At 41.5% G+C, this 22,325-nt stretch overlaps 1 protein-coding gene across 15 annotated transcripts in view; it reads right to left on the bottom strand.

Moving 5' to 3' along the window:
- Positions 1–22,325, bottom strand: part of LOC311064980 (leucine-rich repeat flightless-interacting protein 2-like) — a 52,411-nt gene that overhangs the window by 3,332 nt on the left and 26,754 nt on the right. For 4 of the 15 annotated variants that reach the window (XM_084085088.1, XM_084085096.1, XM_084085099.1 and 1 more), the window contains 21 exons: positions 22,176–22,217; positions 21,739–21,780; positions 21,274–21,324; positions 20,699–20,734; positions 19,351–19,416; positions 19,215–19,256; positions 18,561–18,617; positions 18,169–18,228; positions 17,249–17,329; positions 15,581–15,643; positions 14,337–14,414; positions 13,182–13,280; positions 12,377–12,400; positions 11,209–11,334; positions 10,604–10,675; positions 9,796–9,966; positions 9,181–9,273; positions 8,380–8,472; positions 8,115–8,207; positions 6,896–7,007; positions 1,387–5,807 (listed from right to left, as the gene is read on the bottom strand). In XM_084085088.1, the coding sequence (XP_083941214.1) occupies positions 2,161–5,807; positions 6,896–7,007; positions 8,115–8,207; positions 8,380–8,472; positions 9,181–9,273; positions 9,796–9,966; positions 10,604–10,675; positions 11,209–11,334; positions 12,377–12,400; positions 13,182–13,280; positions 14,337–14,414; positions 15,581–15,643; positions 17,249–17,329; positions 18,169–18,228; positions 18,561–18,617; positions 19,215–19,256; positions 19,351–19,416; positions 20,699–20,734; positions 21,274–21,324; positions 21,739–21,780; positions 22,176–22,217 (5,148 nt within the window). In that variant the 3' untranslated portion in view covers positions 1,387–2,160. Of the gene's footprint in view, positions 1–1,384; positions 5,808–6,895; positions 7,008–8,114; positions 8,208–8,379; positions 8,473–9,180; positions 9,274–9,795; positions 9,967–10,603; positions 10,676–11,208; positions 11,335–12,376; positions 12,401–13,181; positions 13,281–14,336; positions 14,415–15,580; positions 15,644–17,248; positions 17,330–18,168; positions 18,229–18,560; positions 18,618–19,214; positions 19,257–19,350; positions 19,417–20,698; positions 20,735–21,273; positions 21,325–21,738; positions 21,781–22,175; positions 22,218–22,325 lie in introns of those variants that run through there. The other 11 variants (XM_084085091.1, XM_084085093.1, XM_084085098.1 and 8 more) reach the window with 11 other exon arrangements.

Genomic DNA, 22,325 nt, shown 5'->3' with positions numbered 1-22,325 from the left:
TGCCACACAACACACAAAGAAACATCACCATCTAGCTATCGTCACACACAGTAAAATCCTAAGTGTTCATTTATCTATTTGTAACTTGGAGAGGGCATAAATGTAACCAAAGGAACACTGAGGATTTTACCTTGGGTGCGTTCGAAAATACAGCACTGAGCGCACTGGCCAATACAAACTAATAGGCGAGTGTGCTCCGGTGCGTAATTTCCGAACGCACCCCTTGTATAAAAAGGTGTTAACATACCAGGGATGGGTGGAGCCAATGAGATGGAGGAAGGGGTCTGGGTCAAGGTGGTAGGTGACATGCAACAGAGCAGGCATCCATGGGTGGTGGTGGTGGTGGTGATGGTGATGATGGTGGTGTGATGTGATGCAGTGTGTGAAGGTTAGCATGCAGACAGTGTGGAGAACAGGTCAGTGCTACGGCTCACTGCTTCTTAAGTTAAGCTCATCATGCTACATGAAGACAGACTGACATGTGAACATCTACGTGAACTATGCACCTATGTAAATTGAACATTGTATATGTATTTTTTCTCTGTGCCTTTGTTAATTGGCTTGTTCTCGTTTCTTTTCTTCGCTATTCTTCCTTTCTCTATTCTCCTCCTTGAAACAGTCAAATATTGGGAGCTTGTACAAAAAAATATTGCGCCGCTCTTTAAGGTCCCCACTCCTTTTGCACATACATACGTTTGTCCTCTGCATTTAACCATCCTAACTATTAGGAGTAGTGAGTGCTATCAATACATGTAGGGCAATTAGGGTTCCCAGATTGCCTCTCTACCCATTCAGCTATGGATGCCCCTCTGTGAGATGTGGCAGTAAAGTTGAATCAGAATCTATGTTTATATGTGGTCAAATATAACTAAAGTAAACCATGAAGGCACAATGATCTTAACTGATGATCTGTAGCAACATTCTTAAACAAACAATGTAATTATAGCCATTGTATCCACATTTTGGATATATTTCCATTTAACACATCGTGTGCCGAACACGGTCTGAACCGTGTGTTTACATAGTAGCGCTTCCGCTGCTTCGGTGCCGAACACGGTCTGAACCGTGAGTTTAGTCTTTTTGTTTTTCTCCGCGCGGGCAGGGCTAGAGCAGCTCTGGGAGCACCCATTGTAATCCTGCGAAGGAAGTGCCAGATTGCTCACCGGAAACACTTTTTTTTTCCCCATCCGCTTCCTGTCTATTTCCTACTTTGAAACGCCTATATCTCCGAATCTGTTTCCTGTGGGGAAAAACGGTCATGCGCGATGCACGACCCCCCCCCCCCCCCCGTTGTAACTCGCCAGGAAAATGTTATGGTTCCAGCCTGTAGCCAGGCTCATGGCACAACATGAATCGATGCTTTTTTTTGCGTGGATTTGCTTGTAACGCACGCGGAAGCTTTAAACAGCAAAGCGCAGTCAATGGGGAGAATGCTGGCACCCACGGTAAGTTGTTATGAAAAAATGCTGGCACCCGATGTGTTAATATGAACATTTAATAAGATATACAGCTGTGGTTTTGATTGCAGCCACATTCAAAATTCAGTGCAACAAACAGCAAACTGTTATTGACATCCACCAGACAACTGTTTTGTGTTCTCAGTTCAAAGCTGCGAGAGATGAAACTTGCTTTTATTTGAAAGGCATACAGTATCAACAACTGCATACCAGAATATAATAAGTAGAATGTGTAACAGAGAAATTATGGAAATCTATAATCAAGTGCTCAGGATTATCAACTATCCATTTAGCCTAGAAATTAAGTAAGAATCAGATATACATAATACAAAAAATACAATACCATTTTCTTACCCATTTAGAAAAGGGCATTTTTGTAAGGCATTTGCAGAGTGAAAAAGTTACAAATTATAACATTTTACAAACAGTCTGTGCCTCCATAACAAATAAATATGTTCTTTCATACTGTATGCCCAGTGCAGTTTTTTCTACTTGTTATATCAAGAAGTCATAAGATGACATTCCTAGAGTTGTTTTAATTTGTCCAATAATTAGTTATTGCTGTAAGACCGGGACATATTTCAAGGTGATTTAATCTCAGTAATATAAAAGGTACAGTATGGAGACTGGAATGAGTTAAAGTATTATAAATTACACACTGTACTTTGCACATGAATGGTTTGATAATGGTGTGAGCCCGAGACTAGGACATCTTACAGTCCTCTTTTCCTTTGCTTTTGCCTTTCTTGCCGTTCTTTTTGGGATCTTTCCTGGATGGTGGAGACTCTTTTTTGCTGCTCGCTTGGTCCGCTGTATTTTGAAGAAACTCTAAGTTCTGCTCGATGACCTTGACTCCTTCCTCTTTCTCAACTAAAACAACTTCCTGTTTTCCTTCCTCAACACTGTTGCTTTCTACAACACCCAGCTCACCAGCATTCCCACTTCCTCTCTCTGAACCATGTTCAGGTTCCTCTGAACCATGTACCGGTTCCTCTGAACCATGTACAGGTTCATCAGAAGCATTTGCCGGATCCTCTGAACCATTTGCCAGATCCTCTGAACCATGTACCGGTTCATCCAAACCATGTACTGGTTCATCTAAAACATGTGCTTGTCCATCTGTTCCGCTTGTTTCCCTCTCTATTGTGTGTTGTTCTTCCTCACTCTCGTTTTCCCCCCTTTCAGCAAGGACTGTTTCTATATCAGAAGACAACTGATGATCCTGTGACACACTGTCCAGATCCTCGTCTGGTGTGTCATGGATCGTAGGCTTCTCCTGGTCACTCTCCACTGGTTCCTCTAGGCTAGCGACCTGCAGCTGTGCCTCCTCCTGTGGCCGGAGGACATCACCTTGGCCTAGCTCTGTGTTAGCATGGTTGACCTCCACTGGCGTGACTTCCAAATCCGTTTCAGGTTCAGCCACTTGATTTTTTGAAGGTACATTTTCAGCTGGATCCAAATCCATGTCATCAAAGTCAAAAGAAAGACCTTCATCACCCTCTTCGTCATACTCTTCTACAGGGTCTTGCTGGTGGGCTGGAGATGGTTTGTTATCCTCAGATACTTCACAACCATTTAGACTTTGGCCATCTTCATCAACGGGCAGTGCTTCATCACTATGGTCATGTTCTGTAAAGGAACCTGTCTTGGCTGCTTCTTTGGCTAAATCTGATGTCTGTGGTATGTCTGTGGCGTCACCCTGTTCTGTTTCTAAGTCTGTCTCTTTGGCCTCTTTTTCACCCACAAACACTAGCATACTCAAACCTTGACTTTCTGTAGGACCAGAGGCATGATCAACGTGTTCAGACATGATTGTGTCAGAACCACACTGTTTATCCACAGAAACATTACAGCTTTTCTCAGATGATTCATCAAGAAGATTTTCTGTTGGGGGATCTGTGCAGTCAGATTTAGGACCATTTTCTTTGGCTAAATCTGATGTCTGTGGTATGTCTGTGGTGTCACCCTGTTCTGTTTCTAAGTCTGTCTCTTTGGCCTCTTTTTCACCCACAAACACTAGCATACTCAAACCTTGACTTTCTGTAGGACCAGAGGCATGATCAACGTGTTCAGACATGATTGTGTCAGAACCACACTGTTTATCCACAGAAACATTACAGCTTTTCTCAGATGATTCATCAAGAAGATTTTCTGTTGGGGGATCTGTGCAGTCAGATTGAGGACCATTTTCTTTGGCTAAATCTGATGTCTGTGGTATGTCTGTGGCGTCACCCTGTTCTGTTTCTAAGTCTGTCTCTTTGGCCTCTTTTTCACCTACAAACACTAGCATACTCAAACCTTGACTTTCTGTAGGACCAGAGGCATGATCAACGTGTTCAGACATGATTGTGTCAGAACCACACTGTTTATCCACATAAACATTACAGCTTTTCTCAGATGATTCATCAAGAAGATTTTCTGTTGGGGGATCTGTGCAGTCAGATTGAGGACCATTTTCTTTGGCTAAATCTGATGTCTGTGGTATGTCTGTGGCGTCACCCTGTTCTGTTTCTAAGTCTGTCTCTTTGGCCTCTTTTTCACCCACAAACACTAGCATACTCAAACCTTGACTTTCTGTAGGACCAGAGGCATGATCAACGTGTTCAGACATGATTGTGTCAGAACCACACTGTTTATCCACATAAACATTACAGCTTTTCTCAGATGATTCATCAAGAAGATTTTCTGTTGGGGGATCTGTGCAGTCAGATTGAGGACAATTTTCAGGCTCCATCAATCCCACATTCAGTTCTGGATCCTTTCCTGTCTCCTCTTGACTTAACATTGAATGATCCCCATCATTCCCATCATTGCAAGGGAATGATTTTGTCTCCAGCTCTAATGTTGGTTCGTCCTCTTTGTTGACCATCTCCATTATGTCCAGAACGCCCTCAACAGAACTCTGGGTGTCAGTTTGGTCTTTGGTGCCTGACATCACGGTTGTTGTTTGGTCAGATTCTAAAGGGACTTTGGAACCAGGCAAACTGTCAACACAGTCAAAGAAAATGTCAGTGTTTGATGTAAGATGCAAGTTGTTTTTCTTGCTTTCAGAGTTGCTTATAGCCTCAGATTGGACACTGGTTACTTCAGTATTGCTTGGATCATGTAATTCTGCCTCAATGTTAGCAGTACTGTCTGTGGTGTCAGTTCGGTTGACCTGGTTATCAGTCGGTGGTTCAGAATTAACCTCATTAACAGACACAGACTCATCCTTTGACCTATCACTAATTTCTGGTTCAGCATTAAGGGCATCGGTCTCACCTGGAGATTCTGCTATATCTTTGGAGTTTTCTATACTGGAAACCGATTTTGCATTATGGTCACCAGCGCTGATTGAACCTTTCAATTGGCCAATAAGATTAGTGGTAGTGACGCTAGACTCATTATCTGGACTCGGTACAGACATCACTGCATCTACCTCCTGTCTGTCCTGCTCATTCGTAAGTTGATCCATCTCAGGTTCATTTGGGGTTTCGAAAGGAGAACTCTGTGTAGCATTCCCCTTATGTGTCATGCTTTCTATCTTTTCTGGCATACTTTTTTCCTTTGCACCGTTACTCTGCTTTTCCTCCTCCTGGGGCCCTCCCTTCTTTTTTTTGCTTTTCTTCTTCTTCTTCTTCTTCTTTTTGCCTGCAGCAGCAGTGCTCTGAGGCTGAGGGTTGGCAGGGAGTTCCTTTGGTTCCTCGTTCCCTGCCTCCTCCTCAGCGCTCTCTGACTCAATGTGAGGTTCTGTTATTAATCCGACTGGGGCTGAATCATCAGGTATGTCCTCGTTCATTGTATTCTCTGTGATTTCCCCAGGCCGTGCACTAGAGTCTATACTCCTCATGTTCAATTCAACTGTCTCCACCTCCTCTGGTGTGGTCGCCGGATCCTCAGAGAGATCGTTTTTAGTCATCTCTCTGATGTCATTAATCATTTCATTGACTACAGGTTCTGAGTCATCAACAGTAACAGTTTTAGCGTCCGTCTCAGGTTCACCTGTGTCTACCAAATCTCCCTTCTTTGTACTTTCTACTCCATTAACCTCAACCCCTGTAACTTTCTCCTCAGTAACGGCTATGACCTCGCCAACCTCAGACACCGTATCTGCTGTGTTTTGCGCATCTGTAATTGGAATGTCCTCATCAGAATCCTTCTTGAGAAGGGTTACTTCTTCCACACTGTCCCTCACTGAAGATAAGTTTATCTGTTGTTCTTCATGGGATGTTTTGTCTCCAGAAACAATAGCAAGACTACAGGGTGCAGTAGAGCTCAACAGGCTCTCTTTAGGTTCCTCAAACGTCTCTTGATGTTGTGAATCCAACTTCTCTGCTCCACTACTTCCCAGCTGAGGCTCCTGTCCTCTGCCTGAGAGATCATGAAAAGCAGTCAGTGGTAAACGGCCAAAACTTAAGGAACTGAGAGATGTTTTGTCAAAAAAAAATCATTTTAATGTTGGCCAGTAAGCAACATTGAGAAAAAAAAGAGGGGAAAAGCTTGAAAGGAAATGAAGAACAGTCATGACTGATCCAGCAGGAAAGAGAAGACAAAGTAAGAGGGAATACCCAATTGAAGTTCTTGATCCCAAAAAAATCACCAGGACAGACAAGGTACAGCTGAGGGACAGAAGACGGACAGGTCCTTTGCCAGAATGAAAATCTCATACTGTAGTATAGATATAAGATGCTACTGTGCAGTATGTACTGTGTGTTGTAGTGTTTTGAGTTACTGATGACCACTCACAGATTCAGTTTGTTAACTTGAAACAACCTATGTATTTGTAAGCATTCACATACATAAATAAATATATAGACGCTAATGTCAGTTTTAGAGGGAAATGTACACATACTAGGTCATTCAATTGTATTACATCCAGCAGTTATTCTGTAGCTTGTCTGACTCCATTTACAACACTAAAGATAATACTAAAAACTGAAATTCTATTCACAGAGAACAACAAAAACTGCATAACCTTCCATTCAATCTGAGACACCGACTGTACTGTATAAACAATAATGTATCTTCATGGTACTGTATGTGCAAAATATGTGATTTGAAAGGCAATTGAAATAAAATGATTTCAAGCATGAAAATGTTTAGGAATTATAAGAGAAAATCTAATCAAAGTCTATAAGTTGATTAAGTTAATGAAGATAATTTTGATGATTGCAAAGAGTGAAGGTTAGGCAGGAATGCAGGACGTGCAGTGCAAGAGAGTTGAGGTCCGTAGATATGTTAGCAAGTAGCACAGCCCCACAGTGCAGCACTATTATAGGGTAAAATGTTAATTTACCCATTTGTAAATCAGAGAGTGTCAGAGTTAAATTAACATTACAGAGTAGCTAGTAGCACAGCTTTACACCACAGTACAGCACAATTAGTGTTGTTGTGAGATAGAGAAGGCATGCTGTGAAGATATTTATTTCCAAAATGTTTCCATAATTTTGTTTCTGTACCGAGCACGCTGTTCCCTTCTGTCGGGGACGTCTGCGAGTCCTGCGTCTGTCCATCGGTCTCCTCAACGCCTCCGTTGATGCTCAGATCAGGTCCCAACACTATTCCATGTTTCTGGATGAAATAAGAGCAGACATGTAGGTTTCATCTCTGTGCCAGTTACACTGGTACGGGTGTGTTTTCAGCCATGTTTAAAACCTGAAGTGCTTAACTCATTCACTGCCAAGGACGACTTATGACGAGACATAGTCCAAATGCCCTCACTACCAAGGACGACTTATGACGACTTTTTTTTTTCCACACAGAACCAGGAGATAACATGATCCCAAGATTTACAGCTTCATTCACTTCCTGGTTAAAGTATTTGGGAAATCGCCTGTATCTCTCTAGCTCCTGTGTATTGTATTTTTGGCGAGACATGCTATTTTCAACAGCGTATAACAAGCGAAAGGGAGGTTGCGATGACTTTTTTTTTTCTTTTTGCGGAAGCACAGTGAAACCCCCTGTGATTAGCAACCATCAGGGGATCTGATGGCAGTCTTTATTTATTTATTTACTCTGGCAGTGTAAGAGTTAATAACTGCAGATGGCTGTTGCTTGTTTTTTGGATTGATTGATTAATTGAATACTTTATTGACGATTTTCAAAGATACCAGCAATACAATGAGTTAAAAACACACCAAATGAATGACACAAAAAGCCAGAGGCTTGTTTCCATTGTGGTCCATTAAACATTCAACACTCAAAACAACTAGACAACAAAACCAACTGCAAAACACAACACTTCACTGCACCGTGTTCTGATTGTTGTCCACTCCGTTTATGTAATTTCCCCCCTTCTATTTTTCCTAACCTATCGTAACAGCTGTCATGTTTGGAGATCTGATCCAATTTAATTTATTTTTACCTCTCCAAGAAAAAAATAGAAATTGTTCTTGCCTGCCTGGTTAAATAAAGGTTAAATAATAATATTTGTTTTCTTCTTCTTTTACTTCTTTTTTTTCATCACTTGTAGCTTGTAGATATAGCCATAGAATGGAATGGAATCTGTTAGTAAAATGTATTCAGTACCAAAACTATATATCATGAACTTGATGTATGATGTTTCAAGTTCTGTCTGAACACAAAGCAACATAATCAATTACAGTAAAATAATCAATGCACAGTTGGACGCAATACCACAGCACAGACATAATGATATTCCACACATGGTGTATATACCTTGAGAATATCTTTCAGCTGGACCGTCTCATCTCTCAGCTCATCTCGTTCAATTCTGATGGTATCTGTGTATTCTTTCTGTCGTTCTAAGGCCTGTGCATTCAGTCATGTATGACAGAGGAGGAGGAGGATATGGATAAAAGAAGGATGAAGAAAATGAAAGGCAGCTTACAGTTTCATGCAAAGCAGAAGCTATGATATAAAAGTGAAAACATGAAGAGTCAAATCACTAAATGAATGGTTCAGGGGTTCACAGGGTGCATACCCCAATTTTTTTATCCTTCCATTCCACTGTCTCGTTCAGGTCACTGATTTCACTAGTAAATCCGTCTTGCTTCAGCTTCAGCTGACGGATCTCCTGAACAGCGTGGAAAATGTAGGACAGGTTGAAAACAAGAGAGAGAGAGACAGCAAAAGAAGAAATGGTGCATGCACACAGGTAGAAAGGTGAGGGGTGCTCCTGCATGTGGCATTTGTAACCCTAGCGACCCTATTCTGGGCATGTCATAATAAGCGAACATTCTGGAAAAATAGCAGATCTACAAGCTCACAACACATTGCAATGTGTCACATTGTGGCCTGATGAAGATGAATTGACATCGAAACGTCATCTTTTACTTGCACCCTAAAAAATGTAAAGGCTTCAACTGTCTGAGTTGCTCCAGTGCCATCGTTCTTTTAGCTGAATGTGTCCTGCTCCTGTGATGCACCGGACCAGCCTGAACCTGGTGGAACCCTATTTGTTTGTGAGCTTGGAGATCGGCTATTTTCTGCAAAGAAAATTGGTGCAGAGGGAAAAAAGGAGGGTTCCAAATAAAGACCCCCGGGTGATCCTGGTCAACGAAGTATAAAGGGTTTAAGTGGTTAAAGCAAAATAAATCCATTTATACTTCGTCGCACAACCCTTTCGATAGTGTTGTTGTACTGTGAATAATGTTGTACTCTCAAGGTGATGCCTTTCATCTGGTAGATGCTTGCTTAGCATGAAGCCCCCTGGTCCATTACAGGTACACCGGTTCACACCTGGGACCTTTTAAAAGGAAGATACAGAAAATGATGTACTCACATTTAACATTTCTTCACTTTGTTCTAGTGTATCTTTCAGTTGGTTGTACTGGAACTGGAGTGTGTTGTGGGCTTGTTTCTCTCTCTCATGCTCCTGTGAGGAGAACAATACACAACACGAAAATGAAGAACTGTCCACCTGAAACAAAAAAAAAACTCCCAAACCTCTGCAAACACCTGCTGACAAGTAGCACTAGCAACTGTAATTCCCTGATGTTTTATAATTTCATATCCTTAAGTTATGATCAAGTGTTAGGACCTTTGTTAATCAACGACTAACATTACCTACAGTACTATCCTTTTATAAGCAACACAGTTCTTCTTCTAGCGGCACCATTAGGTGAAGAAATTTCCCCTTGCACAAAATATCTCGTAAAGGACAGATTACCATGAAACTTGCTGAGCTCATATACGCTCCGCAGAGGAAGAACTCATTTGAATTTGGTGACCCCATGACCTGTTCTCATCATAACACTCTCAGGTCAGACTTTTAGCCCCCAGGACCCTAGTCACTGATTAGAGGGTAAGCAGGGCTAGCAGGGCTTTTTGTCTATTTTTGTCTCGTTCTTTTATTGAGACCCCACACGCCCCATTCATCTTCGTCTTCTGAATCTACCTTGACTTTATCATCACACTCGCGTCGGGACTCAGACAGCAGTTCTTCCAGCTCCATGAGTGAGTCCTTCAGCGTGTCCACCTGGTACATCAGGTTGTTCTTCTCATTGTCCAGCTGGGCATTGGACACCATGGCCTTTCGATACTTCTCATCCACCGCCACTAGTGCATCCTGGGACCAACGACAAACACTGTTTTTAAGTCTTCTGTTTTAATTGCTGTATTTTCTAGTATGTTTTTTTCCTGCTGTGTTTTATTGTACTGTATGTCTTGTTAGAATAGTACTCTACTGCAATGTTGTTTTTCAAACGGTTGCTAGTATGCAAAACATTCACAAACAAAATGTGGCAGGTTGATGTGTTGCAAAATGAGGGTTAAAGGAAAGAGTTGGAGGTTCAGCCACAACTACAATAAGCAAGGCACTTAATGATTATTATGCTTACTTTCATAGGTGACATAATGGTTAACTGAGAGCTTGGGAAACACAATCAGTTATGTCTGATCAAAATGCTTGAAGCAAAGAAACAAAATATGTTCCACATGCAAGGAATGGATTAAAAGCCAGACACTATTTTATGGAAACATTTAAGAGGCAATTATTCCAGAGGGCTAATCCATGGGTTAATTTATTTATGGAGAGGCGGGGAACATACAATATTTGTCAGCGACTACAGTTCATAATTGTATCAACTAATGAAAATGTGATCTATCAAATGCCAGTTATTAGTACAGCAAAACTCCCAACACCAATTGCAAGTTGGGGACAGGAAAACGAAAGGGTTAGTGAACCTAGAACCTCAGCCTGGTACCTTGACTTCTTTGAGGTTCTGCATGTACTTTGTTTCCACATCCTGAATCTGATCCTTCAGCTCATGAATCTCCTTTATAGACAGACAGCAGTGAGCAGAGACATAGTGACAGGATGAACAGACAGCAGAGTGACAGGACGAACACACAGCAGTGAGCAGAGACAGAGTGACAGCAGCACTGCAACAGGTTGATGACAAAGTAATGCAGGACAGAGCGGGTGAAGAATAACAGTAGAAAAAGTGAAGTGTCTCTGATGTGGAAGCAGGGGCAGATCTACGGGTGGGCTTGGATGGGCCCAGGCCGACCCAGAGTGACAGCTTGCCCCAAAATATGAGATTCATGAAAAGTTCCTCTCATGTCTGGATTCCACTGGACACGGCAGTGCCGCGTTCTGGTGACGATGCAGCTGCAGCTGATCGTGGCCACTCTAGACAATGCAAGCACGCTCCACTAAGAATAATGTGCCTGGTCTATTATTTCAGCGTGCTGCTCAGAGAAAACCGGGGGGGATGTGTCATATTGACATCATCCACCACTGTAGCCCACCTGGATATCTCATACTATACACATGGTGTTTGGGGGATACCAAACTCTGTAGTTTTACCTTGATTTCTCGTATGGACGTCTCTGCATCTGCATCAATGGCTGTGTCAACACTGCCTCTCCTGGAGGAAGTCCCGCCTAAGGAAGTGAGGGTCCCTGCCGTCAAGACAGAAGCTGCTCTGGATCCCTGAGGGAGACAAACATGAAGTTACAGCAACGCTACAATAATGCAATTAACACATCTACAACAAGATCCCACCAGGCCGGGTTGCCTACCCAGGGCCCGCAAAACTTGGAAGGCCGTCATAGCCAACTGGAAAGGAATTTGCTAAATCTGACTGATGCATTGTGATCTCATTTTTTAGAAGTAGTAGCAAAAAGTGCGTTTGAGAAAACATGAAATGGCGGGCCACACATGGCCGGGGCTTATGTAGAGTTAAGTCATGAATCCAGGGAAAAAAAGATTGATTGTATTTTGATTGCTATTAACATTTATAAATAAATATGTGTGGCATAACTGCCTACTGATAGAACTGCATGTGTAATCACATTTTATAGGTTCAAAGAGAAATGCTTGTGTAATCATTTTGTGCAGGCCACAACCACAACCTTGACTTGTGCACGTAGAGGACATTTAGTTAATTAAAAAGTAAAAACAACAGAGAGTCATGTTTGTTTTGAAAAGAAAAAGAACGCTTTCATTGTTCAAGGTCTCTCTCCACACGATAATTAGGTCATCAAAGACCTCCATAATTTAAAAAATATTTTATTTAACCAAGTTGCAAAGATACACCCATGCATCAACTCAAATCACTTCATCTTTTTTCTCAGATTTGCAAGTGACTTTTCATTTCATGAGATCTTTTTTTATTTTTATTTTACCCCCTTTTCTCCTTAATATAGTCGTTATGCCAATTGATTCCTCTCCACACCAGCAGTGAGGAGCCCCCACCGGGAGGACGTAGAGCCTTTGTCGTACTCTTCCCGCTCAACACTCCTGCTATGTCGCCCCAGTCCGTAGGAGTACCTGCAGTGACAAATATCACCCTCCCCGCCCGGCTTCCCTCCCCAGAACATGGTCCAATTGTATTCGTATAGACGCTCGACAAAGCCAGATTCACCACGGTGGATTTGAACCGACAACTTCAGCCACTTTACCACTGCGCCACACGAGCGACCTTTTCATGAGATCTTTTTAGTTCAAAATGTTTATAATTTGCTCCACTCACCTTTTCAAGATAATCCCCCTCCACCTGTTGAGAAAAAGAAAACACGGTCAGAACAATACAACACAACAGAGACCAGACATAAGGGCCACAGAGCCCCAATGTATCCACTACTTGTCATTAGGAAGATTCAAGAGGGGAAGATGCTTGAGCTCAGCTTATTCATGAGCTCCACAAACATCTAAAGCCCACTGATGCCTGGACTGGATGTGAACAACCAGTATAGATCGAATCTCCACTGTAGACCTGCCGGGAACACAACTGTGACAACAAATGAGAAGGTAGAGTCTCACTGTTGGTAGCCCATCCTCGCTGATGAGAAAACGTTTACTTTGAAGTCACTATCCAAACAAAAGCCACCTCCAACCAAACAACCATCATTTAAACAGGCCACATCATGCATATGATTAGTGTGCAATACTTCAACAATTGCAATAGTATCAATAGAATTACAAGTAAACACTCAACAGCTTGAAAATCTGCAATTGTTCATCACTTGACAAAAAACTAAAGTTTGCAATCAAAAGATTATGTTGGTTATTTTGCCATATTTTCTTTACAGTCTCGTGCTCAGACACTGGGTTTCACTCCCTCTTCTCTGTCGTGCACAAACCACCCTTCTCTTTCACTGAATGTGTAATTGACATATATATAGTGATTTAATATATTCATGATGTAACCTTCACATTCAGCTGCATGCTTTGTTATTGAAAGTCCATCTGACAACATCATCAGCATCAACTCGCTCAGCGCAGAGTTAAATCTGCATGGGTCATGCCGTGCACTGCATTTGGCAGGACCAACTCACATCTGAGAAGTCAGGAATGGTGACATCGTCAAGGTCCCTGGTCATGATACTGCCAGTGGCTGTGCTTCTCCGATAACTGGCCACAGAGCCGCTGTCATCCTACAACCAACACCAGGGGGTGCAATGGAACAGCGAATAGGGATGTATGTGTCAGAATTGACACTGCACAGCATTTGAAGCTCACATAAATGGACTAAAAGGGATAACATGTCACTGCTTATATCGCCTCATGTACATTATTTATATGGTCATTATTTGTAATTGATCGCACCATAACATGAATAAATGTACTCTCACTCTGTAGGTAAAAGTTCAATGTATTCAGTGAGTAAGGGCAGATGGGAATGTACATGTTATAAGTACCATTTGAAAATATCCCTGCCACAACACATCAAACAAGTTCTCATCAGTGCACATCTACTGTAAGCTAATAGACCAAGATTTATTCTGAAGTCATGTCACATGAACAATTTCCAAACGTTCCAAACTCAAGAGGGATTTTCTGTTCAAATGTCCAATTAATCCCCAGATAGACAAGATAATGTATCAGACTGCATGGCTTTAGTTTTGGGACTGACAGGACATCATCCCATAATGAATTTGTGACAAATTGTGACCCAAATTAGCCATTGTACAACGTCCAAAAGCTCTGTGGCTTAGCAAGCTAATGACACTTTACTGACTGTTAGGTCTGTCACAATTACCAAATTGTCACAATTATTTGAGCCAATTGCAATCATATTGCATAACTGTTAGAATTGTTTCCATTGATCTGTATCAAACCAGCTGATGACAGAAATGACATTTTCTTCCATGTCACTGTCCTCGCTCTTTTAACCACTTCCAAACTAAAGTCTCCATTGGGGGCATTTAGGGCAAAACATTGCAAAATTATTGAAAATGTAAATTCTGTTCCTAAATTTTCCTAAATAGCAAAAGTAAAATAGCCCACAGAGACTCACAAAAAAAAAAAAATATTAAAGATATGGCCTGTTTTGGCCATAGAACAACATTATTAGTACGGGTCATTGTCAGTCATGTCTGTGTATATTTTAGTAATACTTTGTATATTTAAGCTATTTGCCCTTGGAGATTTTTTTGTTTACAAAGCCTAAAAGGCTGAATGGGGAGCGGTTCTAGAGGAGGGGGGCTCACCACTGGGCTGGTACGAGCTGAACTGGCCCTAGAGGAGGTTCTGGAACTGGGACCACGGTAGCTAGTGTACTCAGAGGGCTGGAGAGAGAGAATACTGCTGTGTTGGTGTGTACAGTATGTACAGTACATGCATGCACACACATACTGTACAGTGTACGCGCGCGCACACACACACACACACACACACACACACACACGTACAGTACGCATACACACGTACAAGTGTATATCCATACATTTTACATTCAAGAGCCCATACACACGTTTGTGTGTTGTTCGTATGGACAAACACTCATGCAAACATATACATGCTCTCTCACATAGGTTTACAAACACACACACACACACACACACACACACACACACACAGTCCTATACAATTTGCAGAACACCCATGCTGAAGAAAATAACAGTCACAATCGAAGATTAAAACCATTATCTAACCTACCGACACGTTTTAAAAGCGAATTGAAGCAAAGTCTAAATTCCAACACCACAAACAAACTCATAAATGACAATCTCAGATCACAGCACTGAAACAGTTCCCATGCAGGAGTAAATAGACAACTTCCAGACACAGCATGAAACACTCCATTAAAGATCAAAGGACATTATTTACTCGCACCGTTGATGAGGATAGCATTCTGATCATTTTATTAGTTCATGCCAGAGCAACCATCAAACTGAACCTGCCATACAGGTGTGTTTATACTTTATTATTTACAAAAGTTATTATTATTGTTGTTTTCCAGCCTACATGTAGAGGAACCAGTGCAGGATCGGCTACAAGAGTTGGGTTGGAAATTAATAACTTTCTCAATGACCCTTTTTTTTTATTCATTTATTTATAACTGGAGCAGTTGGGGGTTCAGTGCCTTGCTCAAGAGCACTTCAGCAGTGTTGGGGGAGGGATGGCCAATCACTTCCCCACCCAGATTCTTTCTGCCGGTCCGGGGAATCAAACCGGGAACCTTTCTGTTACAAACATGCTCCTCTATCCTTGTTTAGGCCACCGCTGCCCCACTTCTACAGGGCAGATGCAGGATTGTAACAGAGTTCCCACTTTCCCAAAAAAATATATTGTATCACTCTTGGCTTCACATACTGTAGATTAGATAGTTAGTCAAGATAGTTAGTCAAGATAAGTATTGACTTGAAATGGGACAAACAACAACAGAACCTTTCATCAAAACTTCATGCACATCAAACCAAACAATCCCATAATGCGTGGATTAAGATCTTACGCGAGTGTTGGAGCCAGTCACTCGTCTAGAACCACTGTAAAGACTGTCCTCATACAGGGAGCTCTGCAGGTGACATGTACACACATACATTGAAAAGGGAGTTCTGCAGGTGCACGCACACACATACATACACACATTGTAAAGACTGTCCTCATACTGGGAGCTCTGCAGGTGCACACACATACACACACACACATTGTAACAGTAGTACAGCCAGTGGGAATAGATATTCCTTTGCTAGAGATTTGACAACATGCTCTTTAGTCCGTGTTGAGGTTTAAACGTGAGCCTGTATCTACTGCTTCTCCACAAGTACAATGTTGTGACACGCTTGACACAAGTGCTGTGCTTTTAAATATCAAAGGGTTGGACTATTTTACAGTACAGCTATTTGCCATGTATGGAGGATTCAATTGCCGGGTACATACAATACATATATGATTAAAGGGATTCATTTTAATCAGTACATTGTTTTTTAATCCAGCTGTACGGTGGGATATGCAAAAATCCTTGAATAAATGTGAATGAACTCAATGTTGATATTTCTTTCTATAATCTTTAAATAGTGACTCATTAGGCTAAATGAATGACCTCCCAAATGCTTGCCTGAAGATTATTGAGTTTAATTTGAATATATATATTTTTTTTTATATAGGGAGAAATACAGAAATGTGATGTGATATTTTGTTGATGTTATGCTGATATATTTCTCATGTTGTCCTATATTCTTATTTGGACTATATAGGGACAATATGATGTACTTGTTTCCTGTACTCCTGTTTCGTACCGGCTTAGAGAACAACTAAGGGCCAGGGAACATTAGCTTGACTATCAGATTTTCCTGTAAATGAGTACACAGTGGTTGCATGACATTACCCGTGTTACATCCTGATTAGGGCTTCAGAGCCTGCATCAAGGTGCTTCCTGTGTGATTAAATGTCAATGAATGTAACTATGGGGATAAGTCCATTTCTGTGATAAGTAACAAAAAATATGTCAATTTTTTTAGGTTTCTAGAGACTCTCTCCATACTCTATTGAGAAATGTTTGGTATTGTATGGAGATTTGTTCTCCCACCGAGAGGCATAGGGTCACATTTCCTGGTTGCACAAGCAGAAACACACGGCAGTTACTGTGAGCCAAGCCTCATATCGCAACAACATTGTATGCTACAGTACTTTAGTGTCTAATTTCATCACTTCAGTCATTTGTGTTTGCGTTAGTTATGGATTGCTGCTTTAACTTGTACTTACTATTTAATTACCTGCTACTTCGTACTGTACTGTAAAATAACCTGCAAAGCTAAATTCGACTAAACGTGGAGTTATACACCCTAGAAACATGTGGAATTCAGGGGAGAAAACCAGATAAAGTGATGAGTGACAATCACAAGTGACAGGTGGAAGGTCAGACAGTGACAGTGGCAAAGTGGGAGCTGTGCTGGGTTAAAGGTCAAAGGTCAGGTAACTGACCCTACGCTGGCGCTGGTAGGTGATGTGACTGAGGAGGCCGGAGAACTGAAACCACCACGAGTAGAGAACGTAAGAATGGACGCACGCACGCACACACGCACACACATACAGTATGTGCCTGTCATTCTGTGTCTTCTCTGTGTGTCAGCCTGTGGTGTGAGTCTATCTGCCTGCATAACTGTCAGTCTGTACTGACCTGATAGCCGTTGTACGTTAAGCCCTGTCTGGAGGAGGACAGTCCATTGGGACTGTACAGGTCAGAGGATGCATAAGATGCCTGAGGGAATGAACAAGAAGAGAAGAAAAGAGAAGAGAAGATGAACGTGTAACAGGAAATGAAAAGGTAGGAGTGAATACATGCAACAGGAAGCCAAGAAACAGCCAATGAATGTCAAATGTCACACAGCGTTTCACCAACCAGTTTCCTATTAATACAATTACAAATAATACTATAATTTTCACAATATTATTAATATTATAAGATTATTGTCAATATCAAGTACAGATAAATCAGTGAAACAGAACATGCACTCACACACTCAGTGGCATGCACAAAAGCTAGATCAATGTACAATCCTACGTACAGTACATGACACTACAGTGTAATTAATCCCACTGATACAGATACAGCAAGATGGAATGCTGCACCACTGCATGCCTCTTCCTTATTCAAACATCACCAAACTCTGGATGCACTCCAATTCTTCTTAGAAGGTAAATTGAATGCATTGGACAGGACAATGAAGAATGACAGAATACAAATGGGTGGACAGCATGCACTGTGTAGTACATGCGGAGGATTTGAACACATGACATGGTATGAACGGACCTATGCCTCCTTTGTGGTCCACGTTTAACCTGACAGAGTCACCACTTCTATCCAATCTGACTCTTTATTGCTCAAAAGTGAGCAGGTGAGTTCAAAACTCACCAACACATCCTTTCATTGACGGACATGAAGTTATACAGTGACAGATCTAGTGTAGCTCAAAAACAACACACATTGTGTCAGAAGTTAATTCAAACTACACACAAACTGCAACACACACTGTGTCAGGAGTTAGCACAGCAGACTGTTAGCATAACACCAGCGGTTTACTGAGTAGTAGTACACACTGGTTGTAGGTCTAGCCTCGAAGAACGCGACGCCCTGGTGTCATCAATCAATCTTGAGCTCTGGAGGTTTAGAGAAGAGAGACCACCAGACACACATCAAACGTCAGAGACCACCAGGCCAGAAACACATCAAACATCAGGGACCACCAGAAGCTCATCAAACATTGGATCATTAAGAAAATGTAGAGAAAACATGCCAGTATCACACCATATAAAATACTGACATCTGGTTCATGAATAGTGTGATATGCCGACCTGTGAAGCATAATTTATACTGCATCGTTCGATGGAGTCACTTGCCAAAAAGAACAAATTAGCAAACAACACTGTCGTACAACAGCATAAATTAAGCTTAGATCATATCCCTCAGTTGTAGTTGGACTGGAACCCACCGTCAAGTCTAACTTGGAGGAGCGAGATGCTCTGCTCTCATCACTTAGTCTGGAACTCTGACAGAACAACACAACAGGACATAATATGAGGAACTGGATAAACTCCAAACACAACGTTCTCTGATAAGAAATCACACAGTGCAAACTCTCTAGCAGTTAAAGACTTTCTTACAAAACACTACATTGTACTATCTGAATTCAGTGGGAAGTTACCTGAATTAATTAAAGCTACAACCGGAAACTTATTTTATATGACTAAAACTTAATTTTAACCCATCTGTATGGTTGAGTATGTTAATGCAATATAACAAGCACATCTTATACTGATGAATTGAGTACAATGGACCACAATGGAAACAAGCCCCCTGAGGAGGGAAGACAGCGGATATAAAACTTCAGAATTGTGGCTTCAAGTACATTTTTCATAAACAAAGCCTGCTGATTCTTCAAATGTAGGACTATTTAGTGAGTTCAGGTTAGTGTAAATATGAGTGTCATTCTTCACATTGTTTGATGCTGTCAATATATCCACAGCTGCCATTTGGAACAGACCACATGGGCCAGTTCAACCACCATCTACAACTACAACACTAACTTCTAACTAACTATTAACTGTACTGTGTACAGTGTACAGACTGTATTAACTGTACTAACCCGACTGGACATCACACTGGACTCATCATCATAGCCATTACTCTGTGAACAGAGAGCAAAGGTCAAGAGGTCATGAGTGATGAACGTTCTCATTGGCTGTTCATTGACGTCACTTCTAGCGTTAGGTTTTACATACGTCTCTGTCTTTATGTTTGGATTTCTTCTTCTTCTTGGACTTCTTATGTGAGCGAGAGGCTGAGCTCTAAGGGGGAAAGGAGGTAATGAAAGGGAGTAACGGTGCATTCGGTGGTTTTTGACCCAGTCCAGTGGTGACATCACCACATTATACCCAGCATGCTTAGCCGTTCATCGACAGACTGCACTGTATGCTAACGTCTTACTCTGTTAAACGAAAGCTAAACAACTCATTATTACCGGTTTCACTGTACCAGCTATTGATAACCTTCATGCATCTCATTAACACCAGCATGCACTCATTAAGTCATATTAATCAAGCTCAAGAGTAGAGACATACTGTAGTGTATAGTATGCACACACACACGCCCACTCAGACGCACGCATGCACTCAGACGCACGCATGCACGCATACGCCACGTGCACGCACACACACGCCACAATCCTTCACTAATCCAGACAAATTCAATCTAATACACATGCAAACACAACAGTTTCAGTCTACAAGACCAAACAACTTGATTCACCCATTATGGACTGAGTGAGACACATCACCTCTGATGCCCATAGGATGTTCTAAATTGATCTTATCATAGCAGAAATATGACCCCATATTTGAGATCTGAGCCTAAAATAGAGCTCTGTGTGTGTGTGTGTGTGTGTGTGTGTGTGTGTGTGTGTGTGTGTGTGTGTGTGTGTGTGTGTGTGTGTGTGTGTGTGTGTGTGTACAAACATGGTTCAAATGCTTTTGAAGCGATCACGTCTGGTGGTCACGCCAAAGGAAATAACACAATCTCTATCAAAAGGAACTTAATGTTCCTTAATTAACTGAACTAGGTAACTGACTCAATATACTGTAGAATTGTCTCCTTTCAATGCTCTGAATTTAAGATTTTTCAATGACTTGACTTCAAAAAGCAACTTCACTTTTAAATAAGAGATACAAACAGTAGGAAAGCTGAGAAGAAGACAGTGTAGGAAAAACAGATGGTAGGAAAACTGAGAAAGAGACAGTGTAGTAGCTACAGATGGTAGGACAGTTTAGAAGGTGACGGTGTAGGAGAGACAGGCAGTAGGAAAGCTGAGAAGGAGACAGTGTTAGGGAGAGGAAAGAGCGTTCTAGCAGGCCATCAAGGCTGCTCAGAATCTAAACCACTACTTCGTCAACATCATCATCTGCATCAATCTAATGATGTGTTGTTCATCCATAACATGTAACAACTGTAACAAAGGTCAGTGACAAAACTTGACAGAGTAAAACTTTGCAAAAGAGAGAGATTAACTGTTAGTTTTACCATGAATTCATTCACAATCTACTTTGTCATGCAAAAGAGACACACGACCCTTACCCCTCCACCACAGACCCCTATTCCATCAAGATCCGACTGTGCAAAAAGATAAGAAATCAAACCTTTATTGATTCCAGCCAGGAATGGGATAGAGATAGAACTCCCAAAGAAGGAATAAATATTTATCAGTAGAACCTAAGTACCAGTGTGCGCAACTACAGTACACACTGGTAGCACCACATTATGTGATAGATTCAACTTTCATCTCATTCTAAAAATAATGACTATCTCTAAACGTGTAAGTTCATTTGATATTTAGTTCTGCAATGAATGATCTACATTCAATTCCACTGTGGAATTGATCCCATACAGATAATTTAGCATGAACTACCTCTCTGGTGTACTGTGTGTTGATTGGATTCTTATTACCGTGCCATCAGTACTAGAGCAGTAACCGTGTTCCATTGAACTTCCAACAAAAAGTGTATTATCTGTCCATTATCTGTTTTAGAACAATCTTGGATTTCATCATAAGCCTCAGCAGGAGTTGTGTAGAATTTGAAAGCCTGGATGGATGGATGGATGGCTGGACGGGCGGACGCACACACACACAGACAGACAATGTACATACTGACCATCACACTGCTTCGACTGCCCACAGACATCCGTTCATCATCGTCCGAGATCTGTGAGAGAGAGATGGAGGTGGAAGGTCAGGGTTTGACAATGGTAACAAATGGATGATTGGTTGATCGGTTGCGAATCGTAACACTTATCAGATTGCGAATAACAGATTATAATCTTCTGGAGTGAAATGCAGTTTAATGTCCAGCGTCTTGTTCAGAGACATTGTTAATCCTGAATTATACTTAGTCATAATAAGATGGTGTCCCCTGCCAAAAATAGCAGGTGTACAAGCTTGTGACACATTGTGAGTTTGTGGGATTTTATAACTGATGGAAAAACATTTGTTTTTGTTTTCCCTTTGCAGTCTTCATGTTACTGATGCCCCTACAGAACAAAATTGCCCATGTGGTCGGAGTAAGGATGACAGATGCAACAGTATGAGCAGAGGGGAAAGAGAGGGAGGCTTTACAAACCGGCTGTATCCGTGAAGAACGTGAGTATCTCTCATTGTCCTCCTGGAGAAAGGAAGGAGAGATGGAAAGGAAGGATGGATGGAAAGAAAGGAAGGAAGAGATGGAGAGATGGAATGAAAGGAAAAGAGAGATTGGAAAGTTCAAACAGAGATGGATGATGGGAGTTGAACAGGGCTGCATGATTGCATGATAAAATTACATTATTTTATATGTCCAGATATTGTGGTATTATGATCTAAATAGTTTTTGGGAACATTTGAACATGATCCTTTTCAAACACAGCATGCCTTGACATGAAAATGTAATTATTCCATTTTGGTAATATGCCAATATCCCTAGTCTTTTATGTTAGTGATTCCCCTACAGAACAAAGGGATGAAAGATGCAACAGTATGGGCAGAGGGGAAAGAGAGGAAAGAGAGGAAGGGTTTACAAACCGGCTGTATCCGTGAAGAACGTGAGTATCTCTCACTGTCCTCCTGGAGAAAGGAAGGAGAGATGAAGAGATGGAATGAAAGGGTAAGAGAGATTGGAAAGTTCAAACAAAGATGGATGAGGGGATTTGAACAGGGCTGCATGATTGCAGG

The sequence above is a fragment of the Gymnoscopelus microlampas genome (genome assembly GCF_963454915.1).
Source record: "Gymnoscopelus microlampas genome assembly, chromosome: 17".
NCBI classification, from domain to species: domain Eukaryota; kingdom Metazoa; phylum Chordata; class Actinopteri; order Myctophiformes; family Myctophidae; genus Gymnoscopelus; species Gymnoscopelus microlampas.
This window is presented reverse-complemented; position numbering and strand designations above follow the sequence as displayed.